A 25986-nucleotide genomic window follows, 5' to 3' on the forward strand; every position below is an offset into this window, starting at 1 on the left:
TTCGATTCACATTGAGCTAGTAGGAATCAGGTCTTATTTCACAAAATTACAGTCAACACACAACACAATCAAATCAAAAAAGCAATGTTATTGTCTCAAAAATACTTGCAGAAAAGCTGTCCTCATTGCTGGCAGGTTGATCTCAAGTGGTTTGCAATTGTGTCCAGCATATAAACAATTGTGCATTTTTAATAACCAACAAATAAATAATTGTAATATACATAACTGTTTTCACTCAGTGTGAAATAAGAAAATCCAAACCAACTCACGAACACTACATTTGATTCCAAATAATCTTATTGCACAGCTACTTAATAATTAAAATGAGAGAGAAAGAGAGAGAGGAGAGAGAGAGGATGTAGTACAGCTCTTTTAACACTCGCATCCAGTTGACCTCTGCTGGTTGCTATTAGCAACATCAATTGTATCCGGCAAATATCTTCCAGAAGCAACAGCACAACCCGAACAATAAGAAAGATTTAGAGTGTCAGTATTTAAAAACATGAAAAACAAACAATTAAATTAGGGTAAAATGGCAACTTTCATCGTACAATCAAGGCTATTTTTCTTGTTCATCTGCTCAATTGAAAGGAGTCTAAAGAGCTAAAATACGAGTCAGGTTGTATCATGGACTGATGGATATCCTGGACATCACACAATCAGCTAAACATGCCATGATAAAACCTGATTCCTACTAGCTCAATAGCCAACGCAAATTCAACAACACTGATGATCATAACCTCATAGACATGCAGCAAAACTGAGAAAAATGGTTAATATCATGGAGAATGTGGAGTGTGACAGTGATTATTGCGGTTACAACAGACCTACAGAAGATTTTAGAAACAGCCAATACGCATGAAGACAACCTACACAGACAACAGACCTACAGAAGATTTTAGAAACAACCAATATGCATGAAGACAACCTACACAGACAACACTGTACAACAGACCTACAGAAGATTTTAGAAACAGCCAATACGCATGAAGACAACCTACACAGACAACACTCTACAGATACTAAGCATATTAATGATTATTAAAAACCCATAACTCGCTGAGAATTATTACTGCTAATCAGATCTACCATATCACAATATCAGTGTATCGCAGCAGACTTTTGCATTTAGTTAGACATGGGGAGAAGAAAGAGTTATCAGCAGGAAAACTAAGATTAAGTATGAATTGAGTAAGAGATAAAGAGCATCTAAGTTTAATTACCACTTCACACAACAACAAACAAATAAAAAAAAAAACCAAAAACAAAATGAGGCCCAAACAATCAGATTACTTCCAACGCCAACTAGAAGAAGCCATGACAATTTCATGCTCAAGAGATTCAGATTAACTTACATCTCTTCTTCCTCACCGCTCTTCAAAGCATTTTTTGCTATGCATTGAAAAGCTTCTTCAACATTTAAGCCCTCCTTTGCTGAGGTCTCAAAGTAAGGAATATTCCCCTTTGATGCACACCAAGCCCGAGCCTTTTTCTCAGGAACCTGTCATTATTCAATTGATAATCATTAGTCGCTAGACATAATTAATAGAAGCACTGTATGTTCAGCGACCAACATATTGATCACCATCACATATCAATGATTAAAATTGGCTAAATCTGAACTTACCACTCTACTGTTTCCACCATCAACATCAACTTTGTTTCCTATGACAACAAAGGGGAAGTTTTCTGGATCTGAGGGGCTAGCCTGTAACATAAAAACAGAAAAAAGTTTAATATTGAAACAAGCAATTCCATAACATGAAATAAAAAGGGGAGAAACAAGGTATGAAAAAAAATATAAGAGGGGAAACATTCCTGCCGTACATCTATATATCATGCATACACAAGAGCGCATAAATGATGTTAGAAGGATTCGAATATAAGATATTTAATAGCAGAGGCCTCAAACTTGATTAACAAGCCAATGCCTCTTTAAATGTAACTTGCAAGTAGTTCTAATAATTTGAAATTAAGGAGATAGCCTACTAAATAAATTCCCGTCGACTTGCATTAAATTTTGTATAACCCTGGCCAACAAATATAAACCTCTGCACCAAAGTGTTCAAAGAAGTTTCAAGTGATTGGACCATAGGCAAGTGAACAGGATTCAACAGAGCTAATTAACACAACGGAAGCAAGTCCTTTCCCCTACACATGACCCTAGATTGCATCACCAGAGAGAGAGAGAACTAAGAAGGGGGTGGTGTACCTGTATGAGAAACTCTTCCCTCCAGTTATTTAAATTCTCAAATGACTTCATAGAGTTGACGTCATACACCAGAACACAACAATCTGCACCACGATAAAAAGCAACGCCTAGACTCTGGAATCTTTCCTGTCCAGCTGTATCCCATATCTGCAAGAATGAGTGATCAACCAAGTTTAGAGATACGTTCTCCAAGCATAATCAAAATGAGTATACAAATTGTTGACAACAAAAGCTTAAAAGTCACTTAGATCACATCCTCAATTTCATAGAATTAAAGTAACTATTTGCATAATACTATAATAGCAGTAAGTTGGCACAAACAAGCAAAAGCGAAATCCCTTCAGCTTATCTGCCAGCCTGACTGCTGAAAGGTGATACTACATTCAACTGACAAAAATAGTTGCCTAATACTAATATAAACTGAGAATTCAAATCATGACCAAAAGCAAAACATTATAGTGGCCATAGAATGTGAAGAATTTAAATATGATACACCCACATTAAGCTTTGCATCTTAAGTTCATTTTTACCCCACTATGCAAGTAAGACTGTCCCTATTTCCCGTCAATACAAGCAATTGTAATTGGCAGCATCTCGACTCATGTAAGATTACTCTCTAAGTCTCTATTACCCGCGTTGAATGTATGATTACTCTCTAAGTCTCTATTTTCAGCTGTATGAGACAAACGGTACACAATTTATTTATTCATCCTTCAAAGATGGCAATCGCAGTATACACATGCAGTATGTAAGACTGTAAGTCATTTGTCAGCATCAAAATAAAGACAAAATTAGCAATCCCCAAAGTCTCAACCATTCAACATGCTGAATTACACAAACCATAAAAAAAACTGGCAGACAGCTCAAATACTCTTCCATAAGAGCATTCTGATATGCAATAGTCCTCTAAAAGCCCAACTTACAAGATCATATAGCACAGAAGAAAGAGAGGAATTCAGAAAGAATCTATCCCCAAAGAGAAAGGAATTAAAATTCCACCTTTAAAAGCTAGACCAATACAAGACACAGGTTACAGGCCTATTGTAAACATCATAAATAAGCAAAGTTGGAAATCAATTGATGAACAATTCAGAGTACGGACCTGTAAAGTGAAAAGCCGGTCATCAAACTGGACTTCCTTGGTCAAAAAATCTGCACCGATAGTGGCCTTGTATTGGTTGCTGAATTTCTTATTTACATATCTAATCACGTGAGTTAAAGGTAACAACTCTAGAGGAGATAATGTAACTAGCACAAACACCTATATAATTATTAGAACTTCCTATCCACTACACAAAACCGAAAACGATAATTCCTTATCTACTTTATAAGTATGTCACAACACAAGGATACTGATTCATCAATGAGGTCTTCCCCACTCTGCAAATGCACAACAAGACAAATGAGAACATAAAGAAGGCAAATTTAACGGAAAAGGAAAGTGTATTAATTTGTAAACACTTTTGCTACTCATATGACCATATGAACATAATTCAATTTTTTTATCAGAAACTCATACAACCATGCGGTCAAGCTTATAACGACTTTGCAGTCATCAGAGGTAAACTTTGATAATTTTTTAGAGAAAAAATATTTTGCTACTCATATCAATCAGAATTCTCTAAGCTTTATTGAACCTAAATTAGTCAATTCTATGTAATTTGCAACTTCACTGAATTTATCGATCCTACTTTTAAATATTCTTTCAGGTGCAATTTCCAGCATTAAAAAAATTTGCTATGAATATTAAATAATTGACATGTTGTAGCTAAAATAATTCTGTACTAAATTAAATAACAGCAAAAATTTAAACCTAAATTAATAATCTACTATCAAAATTTAGTAACAAAACAACAAAATTAAAAAATAATTCACGATTTCAGGACAATTACACATAAAATCAGAAGGAAAACAATAATTGAAGATCGAATTAAGTTCAAAACTACATCACTAAATTGCTGTCTGACAACTAAAATCAATCAATTCACCGCAATAACCAACTTGATTATGTGTAATCTCCAAGTTAACTGAAGTGTTGGTCCGACAATTACATGATGTTTCAGGTGCAATTTTCAGCATCTATCGATTTGCTATAATATCAAACAATTGACATACTATAGCTAAAATAATCTAGAGTAAACAACAAAAACAGCAAAAAAAAATAAAACCTAAATTAGCAATTTATTATCAAAATTCAGTTACAAAACAGCACAATTGCATATAATTCACGACGATTACACATAAAATCAGAATGAAAACAACAGTTGAAGATCAAATCAAGTTCAAACCTAAAAAAAAACAGCAAAAACAATACATAGAATTGAATGATTTACACGAAATTAAACCTAAAAAACTGCAGAGATCGCGAGTAAAAAACAAAGAGATGAAGTACAAACCCGCTATCACCGAGAATGATGACCTTCAAGAGAGTTCTTCTTCGCGACGGCATCTTGAAATTCTGGAAATCGGCGATCTAGAGGAGAGAGAAAGTGAAGAACAGCGAAGAAGAGAGAGAAAACGAGGAGGTGGGTAATCAATGAAGGAGTAGGACCTTTCTGGGAGTATATATAAAAAGTAAAGTGAATCATGGGATAGTGATACTCATCGTTTATAAAGTGTTGGGACTTTTCTGAGTTTTTGATGCATCGTGGCTTACTAGGATTTCGACTCTGTTTAGGACTAGAGGTGTCAATACTCAATTAGATGTTCGGATCAGGTGAGGTGGAGTCAGGTTAGGCCCGGTTGGGTCGGGTCATGATATATCGGATCAATTTTTAAAGTTGAGTCATGATAAATTTTTGTATCTAAAATTAGAATTGGATATTTTCACGTTGATTTTGAATCAAGTCAGTTCGGGTGTGGTTTTGACATCCCTATTCGGACCCGTTTCGTTATATTCGCAACGCTTTTTTTTTTTTTAGAAAGTTCGTGTTTATCGAATATTATACTCTCTCTACTATTTGTATTGGATATAATTTGTAACCAATATAATTAGATTCATTTAAATAGGTAGGTTTTATAATGCCAATTTTTTTTAATACTCCCTCCGTTTTTAAATAATTGCTCCATTTCTCTTGGACACGCATGTCGATGCTAATCTTTTATCACTAATATCTTTAACTGTCAATGAGTATAAATTCTAACAATTGAAAATTAATAATCTATTCATCGAGATAATTTCAACAAGTACCCACATTACTATATTTTTTCTTATGTATAAATCACAAACATTAGTCAAAGTAGGACAAATGAATAGTACAAAAAATTAGAAATGGAGCAAGTACTTAAAAACAAAGGGAGTATTACCTTCGTTACTGGCTATGGACAACGATTTAACATAAAGTAGAGAGGGAAAATGTCTAATCGTTGCACATAACCTGTAACGGAGGTAGGGATGTTAGTGGGGCGGGTCAAGTAGGAGACCCGCCCCATCCCCACCTCAATGGGGTCTCAATTTGGCAGGTGGTGGAGCGGGGATGGGGATAAAAACCATACATGCCATGGGTGATGGGGCGGGGATGGATTTTAAGTTGTACCCGCCCCATCCCCGGCCCACCCCACCCGCCTCATCCCCACCTAATACCTACATTTATATATATTTTAAAACAAAATTATATACTTTTATACTATTTTATAAAATAATTTCGTGAAATAAAATATTAATTATAATACTTTGTACTACACTTATATTATAAACAAAAACGTGTGTAATATTAAGATTAAATTATTTTTATTGTAATCCTTATTAATTATGTTGGATTGTGTATTTGAAAGGCGGGTCTTGGGTGGGGATTAGGCGGGTTTTTGGTGGGGATTAGGTGGGGATTAGGCGGGTTTTTGGTGGGGATTAGGTGGGGGTGGATATCCAAGTGGGGGGCTGGGCGGGGATGGTTTTGGAGTTGTATCTGCCAGGGCGGAAATGAGGATGAATTCTGAACCCGCCGCGGGGATGGGGATAGGAAGGCCAACACCCGCCCCGCCCCGCCCCGCCCATTGACATCCCTAAACGTAGGTAGTATTAATAATTTATCGAGTTCACGTTTTTTTCTTCTCTATAAAAAATCATCTAAAAGGTTGAGTCAAATTGGTTCATCCTACACATATACGCAATATTAGCTGAGTCTATGATTCCGAAATTGAGCCGAAGGTTTTCGCATTGTTGATTTCTTGGTGCATTATTCTTTTAGAAATTTAATTAGTGAAGGGTCATCTTTATATACTAAGGAACACGATTTTATCCTACCCTATAAAAATCATCTCTAAGATTCCATCCTATGTTGTATATATACGGAGTATTAGCAAGAAGAATATACGATCCAATTTGGGTTGATACCGATACAAATTCTTAAATGGACCTGGTTCACACTAATTTATTGTGGACCACTAACATAAGAGAAACTATGGTTGTTTTATTAATATAAAAAGGGAATCTATAATAATAAAAAATGTCACGATGTTGAAATAAAAGTCATTTTGGTAATATATAGGCGATAAGAGGTTAATCTTTTTGATGAAATATTTTATATACTTGTCAATGTGAATAATAAAGGTCACTATGTTAATATTAGGGTCATAACGTCGTATTTTAAATTCACAATACCATTAAACATTATACAAGTTTTAATAAAGGTTACTATGTTGAAAATAAGGTTATTATGTCCAAAATAAGGGTCACTATGTTCAATATAATGTCAGTTGCGTGTATATAAACCTCGGATCCACAATAATATTATTGTGGACCAGGTCCACGCAAGTCTTTTTGTGATACCGAATAGAATAGATAAATTGAACAGATGGTTTTTGATCTTGGAAAAACCTTATTTTGTTTTTTTAACCAAATTGATGACCAATTTACCTTTTAAAAAATAAATTAGTGACAGATTATATTTATACATTTTTATGAGTAAAATAACTAAGCTTGAATATGTTTTATTGTTTTAATTCCAATTGACTTGCATATTAAGGTTAGGATATATGTGATAATTTTGTGAAAGAAAAAAAGTTGCTAAATTTACTTTTTTAGATGTGTTATAATCATGAGATTCGGTCTAAAGTTGAACCTTAAATGAAGTCTTTAGTCCTGGCTGAAAAATTTCAATCCAATTCCCGATCTGTTAAAATAAGTAATTTAATTCGAATCTTTTAATACGATTTGGTGCCAGATGACCTTGAAAAAAAAAAAGAAAAAGAAATATCTTACATGTAGTAATCCACCAACAAAAGGCCTATGACCTATGAAATAAATTAAAACATTACATATGTATATATATGCACTAAGAAAGAGTACCCAAAGAAATTTTAACAAGATATGCGCGTGATCAATCCTATTAATTAGCAACACATTGTAGATAATAAATACCTCAAATTTAGTTTAATCCTTGAAAATGAATTGAATTAAACAAAAATAGAGAAAGGAGGCCAACCAATGGTTCCTATTATGTAGGAGGTTGATGGAGTAGGAAATGACGTTGCCCATTTTCTTGTTAGATCTTTCATTAGCATGACCTTTCTTTTTACTCCCTCTTCTTTTGTGAATCAAATGCCCTTCTCCTCCTCATAAGGTTGCCTTCTACCATATCCTATCCTCCTCTTTCAATTCCCCTCTCCCCGTTTTCGATTATAAGTAAATTATCGTGATATATGCATTCATAAAAAGTGTTGAGAGAAGATTTTCCTAACTTTATTGATTGATTTTCCAATTTTTATAAGATTTATTATTATGTAATTTAATGGCTCATCATGACATTTTGTTATTAATGATTTTGTTGTATGGATTTAGGGGTCATTTGTTTGGAGAAGCGGCAACATTATAAAATCACTTATTAGTCGGTGAATTTTACTAACAAGATTTTAAAGAATGGGTTCATCGGATAATGGTAGTGATTCTTCATCATCTCCGTCTGAATCTCCTCCAAATTCAAATAATTCATCATCCTCGTCAGATAATAATAATAACAACTCTTCCCCTCCTCCTTCGTCGGATTCTTCTTCTTCGTCATCATCCGATAACAATAACAACAACAATTTACCCCCTCCTCCACCATCGGATTCATCTTCTAATAAGTCACCCCCGCCATCACAATCACCACCACCACCGCCGCCGCCTCCTCCTCAATCATCGAAAAATAACAACAACAATAAAACCAATGGCAATAACAACAACAACTCGCCGCCACCACCACCGCCTCCTTCCTCGTCTAAAAACAAGTCTCCATCACCACCACCTCCAAGTTCATCGAAAGGGTCGCGGTCTTCATCTTCGCATTCTCCTCCATCACTAAGTGATGATTCTTCGTCTCCACCATCGTCGTCGTCTAATAATAATAATGTTACTCTAATAGTTGGAGTTGTGGTTACCCTTGGGGTTTCATTATTGCTATTGATAGTCATAGTGGTTGTTTGCTCTAAAAGGAGAAAAAACAAGCGACATGACACCATGCAGTATTATGGAGGTCCTTCAAGTAATGGTATGAATTTATTTGATTATCGATCATTGTCCTTTTTTTTAATGTATGATTATCATTGTCTTAATTATATACAACATATTATTTGAATTTAATAGTACTTGATATCAAATTACTACATTAGCAGAGGGTGAGGGATAGCTCAAATAGTTAGAATTTTCCTCCCGATTTCAGGAGATCCTGGAATCGATTCTCACCCCCGCCCTTGTGGCTCTTTAAACACCAAAAAATTACTACATTAGCACCTTTTTCACTTATCATTTCTTATTTATACAATATTTAAACTTACTTTTTAATCCACAAAATAATGTAACTAATTATTGTTCCATATACATTCAATTAAACTTAACAATGAGAAACTTATAGTAATCTTCTTATGTCCTACGGAGTATCATTCCAACAATTGTCATTTTATTTTTAAATAAAAATTGTCATTTATTTTAATTAAACTGTGAATAAAAGATATAGTATATAACTTCTATCACAAAAACATGTAACGTAACAATCAAATGTGTACTAACTACTTACTAATATATTGTGCAATTGTGCATTAGCAATTATCCTTCTCAATTAATATATTCGTTTTTCTAATTTTTTTTTTTTAATAAAATACAATACTAATTAATCTCTTTATGGTTAATTTCAATAATTATGTACTAGGCCAACAATATAACGGCCAACAACAATATAGTAGCCAACATGCACCTTGGCACACAAGCCCTGGTCAACACCAAGACTCAAACAACTACGCTACAGGTCCAACGGGTATGTCCTCGGCACAATGGGGGGGTGGCGGCGGCCAACCGATGATGCCGCCCCCGCCTATGATGAGCGCCGATATGAGTAGTGCAAACTACTCCTCAGGGCCAACAGGTCCTGCCTTACCACCTCCTCACCCATCAGTAGCCCTTGGGTTTAGTAAAAGCACCTTCACATACGACGAGCTAGCAGCCGCGACAAATGGCTTCTCCAAGGAACGATTGTTGGGTCAAGGAGGGTTTGGCTATGTCCACAAAGGGTTGCTACCTAATGGCAAGGAAATAGCCGTGAAGAGCCTTAAGTCAGGGAGCGGCCAAGGCGAAAGAGAGTTCCAAGCTGAAGTTGAGATCATTAGTAGGGTGCATCATCGACATCTTGTATCCCTTGTGGGTTATTGTATTGCAGGAGGTCAAAGGATGCTTGTTTATGAGTTTGTTCCTAACAACACCCTTGAGTTTCATCTTCATGGTATGCCGCTATTTATAGTCTATATTATTCTGTTCTTTAATTTATATCAAAATAATATGCCGCATTTCTATTAGTTCAGTCTCTTCAAAATAATATGACATTTATCGACATCTTTAAAAGAATTTTAAGAACGATTATAAACTTATGTCTTGGTACGTAGTGCCAAGATCCTGGTATTTTACCTTAAATCCTGTAGTGCCAAGATCCTAGTATGTTGATTGATTATATATCAACCATGAACACTATTATTGCAACCAATCAAGTGTATTCAATTACAACTACTTTTGTCGAATAGGTTATTATTTTAATATGTTTGATCCCACGTATGTTTTTTTGTAGGTAAAGGTCGTCCGGTCATGGATTTCAATACGAGAATGAAAATTGCACTTGGATCTGCTAAGGGCCTAGCTTACCTTCATGAAGATTGTATGAATCATTACTAACATGTTCCTTTCATTTTATAATAAGGCATTTTATTAATTTTTTTTTTTAAAAAAAATTTCTGTATAGGAATAGCTAACATATAGTTCTACATATAGGTCACCCACGAATTATACATAGAGACATTAAAACCGCAAACATTTTGATTGATAATTGCTTTGAGGCCAAGGTTTGCACATTCCTCTTCATATACGTACTTCGTCCTAACAATATTTGCTAATTGTTGCAACATGACATTATAACTGATTAATTATAAGAGCTAACATTTTCATTCAGGTGGCTGATTTTGGCTTAGCTAAGCTTTCATCGGACACATTCACTCATGTGTCAACGCGTGTTATGGGAACATTTGGGTAAGAATCTTAACATCAAGTCCTTCACTTGGTTCATTGCAGCTATATAAGCTCAATTTTATCTACTGTTGGTTAAATAATCATCCTTGTATAGTATTCGGGTACACCTTACACATAGATCGATCATGGTGTATTCATATGTAGGATTATCATTATTTGCTCATTGAAATTCTCCAAATAAAAATAGCATAATATGGTTACATGAGTAATAAATTTGCTTAAATACATAACTTTAGGTGTACCCAGGGGCGGACCCATGAAGGAACAAGGGGGGACCATTGTCCCCCCACTTTCGGGGAAAAAAAAAACAGAGGAAAAAAAATTTTAGGAAAAAAAATAAAACTGGAAAAATAGGTATATAAAATTGAGTGTAAAAATAAACAAGAAGTTTGCCATAGCTAAGTTGGCAGTGAACTAAAAATAATATGTCAAGGAGCCCAATTTCAGGTTTACTTAGATCAGGTTTCGAATCCCCCTTGTAACATTGGTATTACCACCTCCATAAAAAAAAGTTTTATTTTAGGACCACATAAAAAAAAAAAAAAAATTTGGCAAAGCAATTAAATTGTTTTTAAGAGGTGGTAAAAATAAAAAAATTCCTTTATTTTAACCAAATCATTCGACTACTCCCTTATTCCTATTTCCCAACCACGAGGCACGAACCACCACCCACGCGACCACGAGTCACGGACTGCAGCGAGCATCTTCGACAAATGTTTACTAAGAAATTAACATCACAAGATAATATGACATTCGAATCCCCCTTATAACATCACTCCTTATTTGGGGGGGGGTGTTTTATTTCAACCATACCACCCGACTACTCCCTTATTCCTATTTTTCAACCAAACCCAAATTACTTGTATTGTATACCCGTTTTTTTTAAATAGGTTGATGTTAGTTGAATTATCGAAATTGTCCCCCCATTGTCAAATTTCTAGGTCCGCCACTGAGTGTACCCGAGTACAATATAGAAGTTTTTATAATTGTTGGTCGTCATATAAAAAAGTGGATCAAGACCTATTTTAATAATTTCTAATCTCTTGAAACCCAGGTACTTGGCACCAGAATATGCATCAAGTGGAAAATTGACCGAGAAGTCTGATGTTTTCTCATTCGGTGTCATGCTATTGGAGCTAGTCACGGGCCGTCGCCCTATCGATCCTTCATCTGAAGAAGAGGATAGCTTAGTAGATTGGGTTAGTCATTTTATTTACACAATCGTTTCTCATTTTCATTGGTTCAAATGTTCAATTCATTACATAAAAATCGAGCATATATAGCTAAATCTCAGTTTCATTAACCTTGCAAATAATTTGTTACTATTTACTTGTTGCTAACTAATTACACAAGTTTAAAACACGATTTTTTTTTAGTACTTTAAACATCATATGAATAATAGCTACAATATCTAACGTATGTGTTACACATAAACAGGCTAGACCACTTATTGCACGAGCAATGGAGGAAGGAAATTTCAGCGGACTCGTCGATCCACGTCTAGAGGGTGAATTTGATTCCGAAGAGATGATGCGTTTGATCGCATGTTCTGGTGCATCCATAAGACATTCTGGTAAAAGGAGGCCGAAAATGAGCCAGGTAAAAATACTCGTATTAATCTTTGTATTATAATTATATGCACTAACTATTTCAATTACGTCCTAACATCTTCTCAAACATATACTTACAAAAATAACAGTTTCTACAGCGGTCGTTTAAAATATGACTACCATATTAATTTAATTTTAATGATAAACAGTATGAGCGATTCATTTTTTTCACACTATAAATTGGACACAATTAGTATTCTAATTTCTACGATGCAAATATAATTTTTGAAAGTTTTAATCCAACATAAAATAAATATTTTTCGAGAAACTAAAAAATAAAAATAAAAATTACATAAATAAAACTAAAAATTTGATAAATTAAATAAATGTTGATAATAATATTTTATAGCAAAAATAAATTAATATAATTAATTACTTGGAAAAAAATATGTTAATTACGAATTGAACTATATAATCATTAATATATTATGATAGTCATATTTCAAACGATCACTATACAATTTTCACAAGCAAATAACTCAAATTGGATGGAGCAACTTTAGTACATAGGTACACTAATTATAAATAAATTCGATTGATTTATTATGGTCTTTAAAAATTATCGTCTAATGAAGTAAAATATGAGGGAGCTCCAGTTAATCTCAAATATTAATATTTCAGTTTATCTCCTCTTAAAACTTTATGCACTGATTTTTGTGCCACTTAATAATATGTGAAAATTGTTACGTGAATAACAGATTGTAAGAGCATTAGAGGGTGATGTATCATTGGACGACTTGAATGAAGGAGCAAAGGCTAGAAATGGTAGCACACTAGTTGGCTCCAGTGGCGGTAGCTCGGACTATGATACCGTTTCATACAACAATGACATGAAGAAGTTTAGACGAGCAGCGCTTAACAGTACAGATTATCCAAGTAGTGAGTACGGAGCAACTAACGAGTTTGGGCATACCTCCGGTTCTAGCGCCGAGATGTCGTCCTCAATTCCCAAAAGGACTAGCCCTTCGCCGAACCATTTTGTCTAGAAGGCAGGTTACATATTGTACAATTTGAATAACACTTCGACAATGTGGCAAGATGTTCTACTCCAGCAAAGGATTAAGGAAGGGATGAATTGGGAACGATCAGATTTTTCGTGAACTACTGTATATTTTTTCATTGATAACCCCATTCTTGTTGTTCAAGTGTAACATAACTTGAAACAATTACGTGATTTAGGTGTCTACTTAAGATTTATTTTAATGTACGTTTTCAATCACGTTTTTTTTTTATTGATAGAGTGATTGTAGTTTTATATATGGAAACAAGTTAATGGTTAAATGAAACATAAAATGTGATTTATTCTTTTTTTTTTTTTTTAATTTTTTGTAAGATATAATCGTCAAACATATACTTTTATCTTTGTGTAAAAAAAAACATATACTTTATCATTTTCTTTTAAAAAAACATATACTCTGGATTTCATTGATAAACCCATATTCTCACCCCTAAATATTATTGATAAATGTTCAACTTTGTTAACTTATTGAACTATCTTACAAAAAAAAATAATAATAAAAATGGACTAAATTATACAATACATATATGGAATTTCTATTTTTCCCTATAAGAGGTAATGATATGAAAGTAAAGACAAATCAATATAGTTAGGGTTATGTATTGGATTTGTGTGGAATAGAAATAACTAACAAATACGTAATATGAAATATAATATGAGAAAATAAATATAATAAGACCCCGTTCAGTTCACTTTATTTTTGCTTAATTGAAATTAATTTTACTGATTTTCTATTATACTTCTTCTTTAAAATTACCGATTTTTACAAAACTGAAATTATTTTTACTGAACTGAAATTATTTTTGCTGAACTGAACTTATTTTTCACTGAACTGAAATTATTTTTACTGAATATTATTTTTATAAGATGAAGTGAAAGCGGATTATACATGGTTCAATCAGCAAATAGTTGAATATTAATTGTGTTTTTAAGTGTTGTGTCAGACTAACAATAATAAAAATGAAAGCCTCCAAGTCGTTTTTTTCCATAAAATGTTTTTTGTGGGCCCCAAAATGAAAAATACGGGGAAATATGCGGTAATTAGAAAACAAGGAAGTTGCTAAAACAGTCCTGGAAGATTGGGAAAAGGTTTGGAATAGTAGGGGGATCAGATGGGTTTTTGACACTTTGTTACATCCCATATTACCCTTCTTGCGCGTTTTTGGAGGTTTGAGGTTGTTTTTGACCAGGAATGTGTCAATTGACCCCAAAACAGAGTTATTGAGGGACAATTTGTGTTACCTGATGATAAAATATGAGATATAAGATGTGATACTTCGATTACAAACATGAATAGTAGTATGATTATTATCCATAGTCTATCAATCAACACATCACATTAATAATCAACAACACACATATGAATAGTGATATGATTATCCATATTTACATCATAACATAACACGTGTTCTTTTCCAATTCCAAGCCATAGTACGTGTCAAGTCAAATCAAATCACACCAATATTATGGTTATATGACACCATTTTTCTTATATGATACTCCGTATTATATATACTCTAATGACATCATTATTGTCGAGTCACGTCATATTATGAAGTCACATCATTATAAATATAATTACCTAATATGACGTCCTTATTGTCAAGTTACATCATTTTTTAACATTCTTGGTACTTTATAAATATTTTTACAAGTGTGTTATGGTTTTAAACCACCTTATATGACCCCAGGAGTCATCCCACACATTCAGTATATTTTTTGAAAAAATGTCAAAAATTGACCCGAAATCGTGTATCTTCAATTTTGGACAATTTTTCACTTTTTTGGACCCAGAAACAAAAATTGCCGAGATGCTTCCCATGGACCCTAATACACCCCGGGAGTTCATTTGGGGGGGTAAAACCATCCAATATGCCTTCAAAACTGTAATTTATCCGTTTACAACTTGCACCGATTTCATAAACTCGAGGCTACCATGGACATTTATGACAACATATAATGATCACATATGCTTCCAAACGACATTATATGACTCCGAGATGTATTCCCAAGTATCTTTACACTTTTCGACATCGGGTGTCGAAGCCTCCGAAATTCGCTAAAAAAACGTGTATTATAGCCTTTAATTTTGACTTTTTTTACCCATAAACAAAAATTGCCGAGAAGCTATCTATAGACCCTCATTCCCCTCGGTAGTCCAATTGGGTGGGTGGAACCATCCAATTTGTCTCTAAGCATCGAATTTACCAGTTTTCGTACACGCCTCTTGTATTAGCTATAAACTTGTACGGGGCCTTTATGAAGCCGACTTATGGTCGTATATGAGTCCAAACAACATCATATGACCCCGAGATGCATCTCGTACAATTCCGTGAATTTCTGACACCGGGTCCCGACAACTCCTAAATTGCTATTTGTTAATTAGAAATTTTGTGAAGACCACCCTAAAAGGGGGTTGTTTTGTGAACAACTACCCGATTTTTTTGTGAACAACTAACAATAAGATAACAAACGCATGTCTAGCACTACCCATTAATAGATACCGTCCAATTGTATTGTTTGTGGGGTCTACTCCTATGATTTCTCCCTCATTTAACTCCCTTTCCAAATTAATTGCGATTACGATTAACACTTAATTTAGGTGTGATTGTGATTTATAACTTGTTTATTAGTGATTTAAACTTTCAATTTCAATTGCAACGCACGTGGGTAGGGTCAACGCCGGAGTTTTGGGTCAATGTCGGAAAATAGACTCTTGTGGTGTTTGACAACAAATTTTTAAAATTGGGTGCTTCTAGACAACAAAATTTTTTTTGGGTGGTTTTTGACAAAAAACTGTTTTTAACGAGTGGTTTATGACAAAATTTCCTAATAATAATATTCAATGTTAAGATAATTTATAATAAATGGTTAAAAATAAGATTATCAATATCAATTTTTATACCCGTACAAAAAATAAGGGTTCGTTTGGTTCGCACAGGGTAATCGGAATGAAATGAACAAAGGGAAAGAATCGAAATGGGATAAAAATCCCCCAATTTTTGGGTGTTGTTTGTTTTGAATAACAAAGAAACACAGTCACCAGTCCAACCACCACACCACCACCACATTGCTTCTCTTCCCACAATTTCCAGCCACCGCCCAACCACTCGCTGACCACCGCTGCACCTCCCCCGCCCCTCGCCGTCGCTCCTCGTGCCCTCACATATCTCCCCTCCTCCGAAAAAACCTCCCCTAGCCCGCAAAACCCTAAAAACAACTCCTTATCCCCATAAAATCGCCACTCGACCCTCCTTCCATCCTCGAAACCCTAGCCGCTAAGGTTTCGAGGGTGGTGGGAGGGTTGGCCGACGATTTTACGGGGATAGGGAGGGGTTTCTAGGGTTTAACGGGGGTTGTTTGATTTTTTTGCGGGGGAAGGGAGGGCGGTGGTGGTCTGGTATGAAGGTGGGTTGGTTTTCCGATTGTGTTGGCAGGTAGGAATTGAAGGTGGTGGTGTGAAGGTGGCTAGGGAATGAGAATGGAAATACCTAGGGGAGGGGGTGGAGAATGAACTTAGAGGGATTTGGGGGAATGAAGAGGGTAAAGGGAATGAGAAAAATGGTCTAACAAACAGCAACAAAGGAAATTAGGGCAGTTGATTCCCATTCCCTTTGATGATTAACCCCAACCAAACGGCCCTAAAAAACGCGAAATTAATTACTGTAATTCGCATAAGGTATTCTATATACTCTTTTTTATTTTCTCCAGATATAAAAAACACGAAATTGATAACACAATTACGAGATATATATCCAACTCTATTCATTTTACTTTATTTGTGCTAAATATATTACAAGTACTTTTTTACTAAATTGAAATTAATTTTATAAGGTAAAGTGAAGTGTTGGGGTACTTTTTTTTTTTTTTTTTTTTTTTTTTTTTTTTAAAGAAAACTGTTGGGGTAAATATTTGGTTGAGGAGAGAGAAAAAGAGATCTTCGTCCCCATCCTTCTGTTATAAGCTTCTCCCTTACAAACTTCACTTGCTATTCCACCGATAAGAGTGAGAAAGAGAGAGACGATCTACGCAATTCGATTTCAACCATTGCAGATCCACCAACAATGGCGCAACCTCTGATTAAGAAAGATGACGATCGAGATGATGAATGTAAACATTTCTCTCCCTAATTTTGCTCCATTTTTGTTTCAATTGATTATTGTAGGATTTTCTTCGTGATTTATTCAAGTTAATTTTACCGACATTTGATCAAATTTTTGGAATGTTGGATCTGATGAAATTAGGGCTGAAATCTTTCATTATAATCGTGCATTTTGATGTAATTGAATTGATTTGATTGATCACAAGAATTAGGTTAGATCTAGGATTTAATTATGCAATTCGATTGAATTGTTGTGTAATTGGATCTGGAAAATTTGTTTGCAGCTGAATATTCTCCCTTTTTGGGGATCGAGAAGGGAGCTGTGCTTCAGGAAGCTAGGGTTTTCAACGATCCTCAGCTTGATCCTAGAAGATGTTCTCAGGTTTTCGACGTTTTTCGCCTTCAATTTTGCTTTAATTTCTGAATTTAATGTTTTCGCATTGTTAAAGTTGTCTACTACATTGATGTGCTTAGGTCATTACAAAACTTCTTTACTTGCTAAATCAAGGAGAGTCGTTTACAAAGGTTAGTTCTTAAATACTGTATTCGTCGATTCGACATGTGTTCAGAACATTATTACTTTTAGCTCTGAATGTAATCATTTTTTGAAATAATTTTCAATGGGATCTGCTATAGGTTGAAGCAACTGAAGTATTTTTTTCTGTTACCAAATTGTTCCAATCGAAAGATAACGGGTTGAGAAGAATGGTCTATTTGATGATAAAGGAACTCTCACCTTCTGCTGATGAGGTTACGAGCTGCGATTGTTATTTTGCCAGTATTAGTCTTGTAATGTGATACAATGTACTAGTATGATCTACGATGCTGACATATTTTCCCTATTTTTTGAAGGTTATTATTGTTACGAGTTCCTTAATGAAGGACATGAACAGCAAGACTGATATGTACCGAGCAAATGCTATTCGTGTGCTTTGCAGAATTACTGATGGAACACTCCTCACTCAGATTGAAAGGTATTTGAAACAAGCTATTGTTGATAAGAACCCTGTTGTTGCCAGTGCTGCGCTAGTCAGTGGTATTCACTTGCTCCAGGTTTGTTAACACACCTTCACCAGCTACTTTAGCATCCATAATTTTGTTTTGTTGCTTATATGTTTTGATGGTTTGCTAGACCAACCCTGAGATAGTGAAACGATGGAGTAATGAGGTGCAAGAGGCTGTTCAGTCACGTGCTGCTCTGGTGCAATTTCATGCTTTAGCTTTGCTGCACCAGGTAATGTCTCTGTTATATTCTCGGTTGTCTATGTGCATGAGAATGACCGGGATAGGTATAAATCGTAGAATATACGTGTTGCTGTATTTGGTAATCAAGTTTTGGATTATTCTATTAATGATTAGGCTAGTTCGTAGCATGTTAGTCACCTAAAATGAAGGAAGAACATGATTTGTTAAAGTGACTAAAGCTCATCATTTTCTGATCCCTACAATCTACCTCCTGAGAATGTTTAAAATGCTTTATCTGTGGCATTGTGCTATTCTATTTTGATGCTTTTTATATAAAAATCAATTTGACCTTTTTATCGCATGCAGGGGTCATTGATAAAATTTACTCCATACCGTTTACCTTAGAATATACAAAGTATACTTTTTGTTAATCTCAGCACTTCCTTCTTCCTTAGATGAGAAAAAGAAATGATTGCTTATGGATAATAAGTGAAATTGTTTTTCTATATTTGTTGAGAAGATAAATTTCATCTTTTCCTTGTATGATTCTGCAAACAAGTTAAGTACTAGAGAAGAGAAATGAAGATTAGGTTTTCACAGAAGGAAATATAGGAGACGGTTGGACAATAGAGGTGCATGCATAGTTATTATTAATTTTTATGTTGTAATGCTGTAAAATTGAGATTAATTTATCAGATCTTTTACACCTACACATATTCTTAGCTGTAACTATAATTTGCTTTTAGTTGTAACCAAGGGTGAAGGTTGTGGATCATGTTCAGTTTTTGAGTTTATGTCTAAAACATTGCATTTGCAGAAATTTATAATGCTGCTTCTTGAATTTGCTCTGGTGCTGCTTGGAGAGGCATAGTGTAGGAAAGAAGGGAATTGATAATTGATTTGCAATTTAGATAGGATACCTATGAAATTAATTCACATTGTAATTTATCCGTTTCTCAATAGATGTTTCAATTTGACTTTTTAATACTAATCCTATATAAATTTGTGTATATTTTATTACTGATATGCAAAAATAAATGTTGTTATTCTACTTGCTGGGTTAATCTCTAAGTGTGTGTGTAAATTTATATTTTATAATTTTTACTAGTTTAGTTCCCTGCGTTGCACGAATTAAATAGCTATTATTTGTTTAAAATAAATCTTAGTATTCTTTATTTGAAAAATAATGTAATCATAATTTCATTAATTTATTTTGAAAGAAGTATTATATTTATTTAATCATTAATGTGAAGAAAAAAAAAAAAGGAATGATGTCAAAAATAGTTTAGGCGGGAAAATTTTTCATAGAAAGTTGACATGTGTCCTTTAATGATGCCAACATGTTTTGTTTTAGTAATAGTTAATAGATTTTAACGTAATTGAAGATATCAATGGCCTAAATAGCATGTTGGTAGATGTGTTCAGTCAGATGATGCATTATTGAGAAAGAAAAAATTGTTACTTTTCCTCTGTGTGGGCTTAATGCATCATGGGGCAGGAGCTTATATTATCCCAATCACTAAAGTGTTTCAAACTGGCCCATCTCTTCCTCTACATTGGAAATTTTTGCTTGTTGGTGAGAATGTATTGAGTGTTGATGGATATGATCAGATGACTTCCTATTGAATGTGGGTTGCTGTACCAAATGAACTAGTACTACTTGATGCAATTGGACAATGTTTAGCATTTTTTTCAATTTTCTGTGCAGCAAATTTTCATGGTGATGCATATGCCCAATGTCTAACCTTTCATCACGTATCATTACTCATTAGTACTTTTTGCAATTTGCAAATGCCTTGGGTTTTTGCTTTTCTTTCTTTTCCTGTGTTTATCTGAAGTCCAAGTGCTTTTTGGAACCTGCAGATTAGACAAAATGACCGTCTGGCTGTGAGCAAGCTAGTTTCAAACTTGACTAGAGGAACAGTGCGCTCTCCATTGGCACAGTGTCTCTTAATTCGTTTTATAAGTCAGGTGCAAGGCTGCTAGATCTCTGTCCCTTGGTATTGTCATGTCTACTTATTTCATCTTGGATGGCTATTTACTTAATAAAATTATTGCAGGTTATCCAAGAATCTGGAAGTACCCAAACGGGTGACCGGCCATTTTATGACTATCTTGAAGCCTGTCTACGTCATAAGGCGGAAATGGTTATTTTTGAAGCTGCAAGAGCAATTACTGAGCTTAGCGGTGTAACAAGCCGGGAGTTGACTCCAGCGATCACTGTCCTACAGCTATTTCTCAGCTCTTCAAAGCCAGTCCTTCGGTTTGCAGCTGTTCGTACTTTAAACAAGGTATGCCTTTTCCTTTATTTGCTCTTGTTCGTACTGCTATCAATCCTATCATACCAGATTACCAGGCCACTCTTTGTTGTCAATCTTATGTGTTAGATTATTATTTGTGTCTTGCTGCATCAGATTTTTTTTCAATTTTGCTCTATGGTCTTTGAATAACTTTGCTATCTCCTTAATATCTTGTAAACATCCTTTGTTTCTTTGGCAAATTTTAAAAGCCATTTCTTATAACCACAAATGCCAGTCTCAACTCATGAAAATAATATCACTAGCATTTGTTTTTTCTTTTTCCTTTCTTTTTATTTGCTTTTTTTTTTTTTTTTTTCTTTTTTTTCTTTTGTAATTTATCTCTGGCCTGGGTTTTGAATCTAAACTCATGTTAATTCAATAATATCTTTGTTTTGGTGCAGGTTGCTATGATGCATCCAATGGCAGTGACAAACTGCAACATTGACATGGAAAGCCTAATATCTGATCAGAATAGAAGCATTGCCACTCTTGCCATTACAACTCTTTTAAAAACTGGAAATGAATCAAGTGTAGACCGCCTCATGAAACAGATCACAAACTTCATGTCAGATATTGCCGATGAGTTCAAGATTGTTGTTGTTGATGCCATTAGATCTCTTTGTCTGAAGTTCCCTCTGAAATATAGATCACTGTATGTGTACTACTTTCATTTGCTTTATAAACAGTTACTACATTTTTTTATTTTTTTTTCTTTTTCCCCTGTAGTTTAGTATCTAGATGTTTTTATTATTGGATTTGTTATTACTGATCTTTCCCAATAACACTATTTCAGCATGAATTTCCTGAGCAATATTCTTCGAGAAGAAGGTGGTTTTGATTATAAGAAGGCAATTGTTGACTCTATTGTCATACTGATTAGAGATATCCCAGACGCAAAAGAAAGTGGGCTTTTGCACCTTTGTGAATTCATTGAGGACTGTGAATTTACGTACCTTTCCACTCAGGTTACAGTCCACACTTCTCTACAATGTGATTGATTTATATTTAATTGTTTTTTAGTGAATCATTTGGTTCTAAGCTGCAACTTACTATCTGTTATTGTTTTTTTTATATGTTACTGCTTATCCAGATTCTGCATTTCTTGGGTGTTGAGGGGCCAAAGACAGCAGATCCCAGCAAATACATACGGTATATCTACAACAGAGTTATTCTTGAGAATGCCACTGTTAGGGCCAGTGCTGTAAGCACATTGGCGAAATTTGGTGCCATGGTCGATTCACTGAAGGTATTTAACTTGGTTTTTCTGGTTTTCAAATGTATACTATTTGAAACTTGATGACCTCTAATGGTGAGCTTTTTCTTGTGCAGCCCCGCATCTTCATTCTGTTGAGACGCTGCCTATTTGACAGTGATGATGAGGTAAAGCTCATTTTCTTTGCTCGAATTTTGTTTTACTCCTTTATTCTATCATACAGCGACTTCTTCTTTTGGTCCATTTTTTTGCTGGCGATTCATGATCCGAAATCATTTAGAGACTAAGGCATCTATTTTTCTCCTTTATTCTATTATATAGGGACATCCTTTTAACCAGAAGTTCAAACTACATATTTAATATTTCTGGTTAACCGAAAAAATAGTATTGTAATAGCTCTCTCCTGGTTCCAAGAGATCTTATGATCGATATTCATCACCCGCCCTTGTGGCTCTCTAAACACCAATAATATCTTGTTCAGAGTTGGTAATGCAAACTAGGTTTTCTAAGGGCAACTCTTCTCTTTGAGGGCATGATCACATATTTTTGCTTTCTCTCGAATCTCGATATCTTTTTGAACTGTCTTTTCAATTTGTGATGAATCCTGTAAAAAAAATTTCAATTTGTGTATGATTCTTTAGTCAATCATGAAAATGATGAATTCACCAAAGGATATGGTACATGACATTTGAGGGCTGACAATCAAACTGTGAATGGCTACAGTCACAATAAAAAATGTTTTTCAGTCACCTAACTTTTGACATTTCTTTGACCTCATATTTCCTTTGTGATGGATACTCTTTGTTGTCTTTCATACATACCAGCCAAGTCCACCTTATCGTCTGCTATTCATTCTACACCATTTGTCCTGACTTGTGGAATATGAGTGTACATAGATGTAGAATTGCTTCTCTTAATTTATTTGGTAATGCTAGGCTTTATCTACCCTAAGATAGCTATGTTCTTATGAGTGTTAGCTGACTCTTTGGGGGTTGTTTACAGGTTCGTGATAGAGCTACACTTTATCTGAATACGCTGGGAGGTGATGGTGGAGTAGTTGAAACTGACGAAGATGCTAAGGAATTTCTCTTCGGATCTCTTGATGTCCCTCTATCCAATCTGGAAACTAGTCTAAAGAACTATGTAAGCATGCTTGTAAATGTATTTGATCATTGCTTTCATTGAAGCTATCTGTTCATTGGTTTGCTATTTATCCAGGAGCCCTCTGAAGAACCATTTGACATTAACTCTGTTCCCAAGGAGGTCAAGTCTCAGCCCCTTGCTGAGAAGAAAGCAACAAACAAGAAGCACCCTGGGTTAGATACTCCTCTTGCTGCTGCTTCAACTGGTGTGGATGCTTATGAGAAATTACTGTCCTCTATTTCAGAATTCTCGTCGTTCGGCAAGCTCTTTAAGGTTCGACTAAACCCTTGTTTTTAATTTGGGGAAGGGGGGGTGGTGGTTTGATATTGGGCTATTAATAATTTTGGTTTTTGCTGTAATTTTTTTAATTATGCTCTTTACTTTTTCAGTCTTCAGCTCCTGTTGAGCTCACTGAAGCTGAGACAGAGTATGCAGTTAATGTTGTCAAGCATGTATATGATGGACACGTTGTATTCCAATACAGCTGCACCAACACCATTCCTGAGCAATTATTAGAAGATGTAAGGCCTCTGATGTATCAGAAAATGATTAATCTATGCTCTTAAATCTTGTCTGTTGACCTTTGACGCATTTTATGTTTTCTACTAGGTTACCGTTACCGTGGATGCTTCTGAAGCAGAAGAATTTGCCGAAATAGCATCTAAGCCTCTCAGGTCTCTTCCATATGACACTCCTGGACATACATTTGTCGCCTTCCAGAAGCCTGAGGGAGTGCCTGCTGTGGGCAAGTTTTCAAATAACTTGAGATTCATTGTTAAGGAGGTATACTTTTTACAAACATTTTTGAATGCATTTCTCCCACCAGTCCTTCCTGTATATTTTTGTCATATTTAATCTTAAAATGCTGTCCCTCACCTGTTGTAGCTCTCTACTGTGTGCTGGGTAAATTACACAGGGCTGAGTAAAATTTATGTGGTTCTCTTGTGCTTGCTTCTGCGTTTTTTTTTTTTTTTTTTTTTTTTTTTTTGAATTCTTTGCATTAATGTTTCTACCCAGAGATCTTTCTGCCTATGTAGTAAGCATGCTACTTTCGTCTTGGACAGTCATTGTTGGTCTCTTTTTTCAGCTAATAGTATTGGCTGGTGTCAAATAGGATAGTTGTACAAATATCTGATTTCATCCTTTTGGTTTGGAACTTATTTGTTTCCTGTACGTAACTTCAATTCTTTAATGTATCCTTAGTATGCATGTTGGACACTCAACAATCCAACAAAGGTATGGCTCCACCCAATGACCTTGATCCTCAAATATGTCTGGTATACATGCTTGTAATATGAAATGACATGCTAAAGCAGTATTGGTAAATAGGTTAGGTTGAGTAATACAGCTATATTTGTTGGTAAGCTTGGGTAAGCTCATGGAAAAGCAGGTTAGGTTTAGTAATATAATTTTAAATATTGTTGCAGGTTGACCCATCTACTGGTGAGGTTATAGAGGAGGATGGTATGGAAGAAGACTACCAGCTTGAGGATGTGGATGTTGTGGCAGCTGATTACATGTTGAAGGTTGGTGTATCTAACTTCAGAAATGCTTGGGATAGCATTGGTGATGACTTTGAGAAAGTAGATGAATATGGTCTTGGCCCAAGGGAAAACTTGACAGAAGCAGTAAATGCTGTCATCAGCCTTCTCGGCATGCAACCTTGTGAGGTAAGCTAACAGAAATTAGTTACTTTGAAAATTTCCTAATGAACTAATCATATTGCCGGTTTCAAGGGAGAACATGATTTAATTTTCCTTGTTTTGGGGTCATTCTCCTTCCCTTTATTAGTCTGCAAGTTCACTCCTCTTCCCTCACCTCTCTTCCATCTCTATCGTCCCCTTCCCTCCATAAATGCCAACCAAACCCTGAAATCTGTTGGGGCATGGGAAAACTGCTTTGGCTATTAGGTATTGCAGATATTTAGCGTCTCTGCCAACTTCTGTTTCTTTTCATTGAAGCAATCAAATTATATTAGCTTAGCCAACTTCTTATCAGCCTCTTTAAGCTAGAAAGAGAGCTCGTGCTTCCTGGCTCTGGTTAATTCTTTTGGTTTATTTTCTCGGACTGTTACTATATATTGTTTTCCACTGGCAAAAGGCTAAATGAAAATGCTAATGACTATTTCCCATTGTGTATGATCTTCAGGGTACTGATGTGGTGCCAAGCAATTCAAGGTCACACACATGCCTTCTTTCTGGCGTATTCATTGGCAATGTGAAGGTTCTTGTTCGATTACAATTTGGTCTTGATTCAAACAGAGAAGTAGCGATGAAACTCGCTGTTAGATCAGAAGATGATGCTGTCAGTGACACAATTCATGAAATTGTTGCAAGCGGCTAAACATTATATATGTTGATTTTTTAGGTGAAAGTCATAGTGTGGGGCGGGAAACAGATGCTAGTTGTAGAGATGAGGATTTTCCCATACAGAGCAAGGTTGCCCTATTAATTCATTACAGATTCCTTTTGAGTTTACGCAAATTCTGTCTACAGTGAAGTCTGGTTCATGGGGTTGACGGGGATTGGTTGGTACTACAACTTACTGGCATACCCTGGTTGGTTGTACCCCTTAGCCGAAAATCTGAAGCTCTTTTTTTGTTTGTTTGTTATATTTGTAGTATTGTGTATGAATCTATCCATTTTTCCCCAATATCAAGAGATACTTGTGTATTCACTAAAATGTTGAACAATAAAATGTTATTCCTATTTCAATCAT

At 35.0% G+C, this 25986-nt stretch overlaps 3 protein-coding genes across 3 annotated transcripts; 2 read left to right on the forward strand and 1 right to left on the reverse strand.

The window, feature by feature from the left end:
* Positions 1 to 68: 68 nt before the first annotated feature.
* Positions 69 to 4804, reverse strand: LOC145558835 (ras-related protein RABG3f). The gene is made up of 7 exons (XM_081620179.1): positions 4609 to 4804; positions 3566 to 3592; positions 3315 to 3414; positions 2213 to 2359; positions 1628 to 1708; positions 1356 to 1501; positions 69 to 439 (listed from the first exon to the last, which is right to left on the reverse strand). The coding sequence occupies exons 1-7, from the start codon at positions 4659 to 4661 to the stop codon at positions 373 to 375; spliced, it is 621 nt and encodes a 206-aa protein (XP_081476305.1). The 5' UTR covers positions 4662 to 4804; the 3' UTR covers positions 69 to 372.
* Positions 4805 to 8069: 3265 nt separating this feature from the next.
* Positions 8070 to 13293, forward strand: LOC145560232 (proline-rich receptor-like protein kinase PERK15). The gene is made up of 8 exons (XM_081621487.1): positions 8070 to 8673; positions 9337 to 9903; positions 10243 to 10329; positions 10443 to 10513; positions 10621 to 10697; positions 11752 to 11896; positions 12135 to 12296; positions 13006 to 13293. The coding sequence occupies exons 1-8, from the start codon at positions 8070 to 8072 to the stop codon at positions 13291 to 13293; spliced, it is 2001 nt and encodes a 666-aa protein (XP_081477613.1).
* Positions 13294 to 17244: 3951 nt separating this feature from the next.
* LOC145558836 (coatomer subunit gamma-like) lies at positions 17245 to 25985 on the forward strand. The gene is made up of 18 exons (XM_081620180.1): positions 17245 to 17435; positions 17712 to 17809; positions 17902 to 17952; positions 18064 to 18177; positions 18280 to 18480; positions 18560 to 18661; positions 20476 to 20583; positions 20673 to 20903; positions 21314 to 21564; positions 21706 to 21877; positions 22003 to 22158; positions 22242 to 22292; positions 23128 to 23268; positions 23344 to 23541; positions 23658 to 23789; positions 23878 to 24051; positions 24696 to 24938; positions 25417 to 25985. The coding sequence occupies exons 1-18, from the start codon at positions 17390 to 17392 to the stop codon at positions 25609 to 25611; spliced, it is 2664 nt and encodes an 887-aa protein (XP_081476306.1). The 5' UTR covers positions 17245 to 17389; the 3' UTR covers positions 25612 to 25985.
* Position 25986: the final 1 nt, after the last annotated feature.

This window comes from Chenopodium album, chromosome 9 (genome assembly GCF_948465745.1).
Source record: "Chenopodium album chromosome 9, dcCheAlbu1.1, whole genome shotgun sequence".
NCBI lineage: Eukaryota > Viridiplantae > Streptophyta > Magnoliopsida > Caryophyllales > Amaranthaceae > Chenopodium > Chenopodium album.

Coding starts and splice junctions, on each gene's coding strand:
- LOC145558835 (XM_081620179.1), bottom strand. CDS start 4,661: ATGCCGTCGCGAAGAAGAACTCTCTTGAAGGTCATCATTCTCGGTGAT. Junction 3,593..4,608: donor ATCATTCTCGGTGATAGCGG/GTTTGTACTTCA, acceptor GTGCATTTGCAG/AGTGGGGAAGACCTCATTGA. Junction 1,502..1,627: donor ATGGTGGAAACAGTAGAGTG/GTAAGTTCAGAT, acceptor GAATAATGACAG/GTTCCTGAGAAAAAGGCTCG.
- LOC145560232 (XM_081621487.1), top strand. CDS start 8,070: ATGGGTTCATCGGATAATGGTAGTGATTCTTCATCATCTCCGTCTGAA. Junction 10,514..10,620: donor ATAATTGCTTTGAGGCCAAG/GTTTGCACATTC, acceptor ATTTTCATTCAG/GTGGCTGATTTTGGCTTAGC. Junction 11,897..12,134: donor AGGATAGCTTAGTAGATTGG/GTTAGTCATTTT, acceptor ACACATAAACAG/GCTAGACCACTTATTGCACG.
- LOC145558836 (XM_081620180.1), top strand. CDS start 17,390: ATGGCGCAACCTCTGATTAAGAAAGATGACGATCGAGATGATGAAT. Junction 17,436..17,711: donor TGACGATCGAGATGATGAAT/GTAAACATTTCT, acceptor ATTTGTTTGCAG/CTGAATATTCTCCCTTTTTG. Junction 17,953..18,063: donor AAGGAGAGTCGTTTACAAAG/GTTAGTTCTTAA, acceptor GATCTGCTATAG/GTTGAAGCAACTGAAGTATT.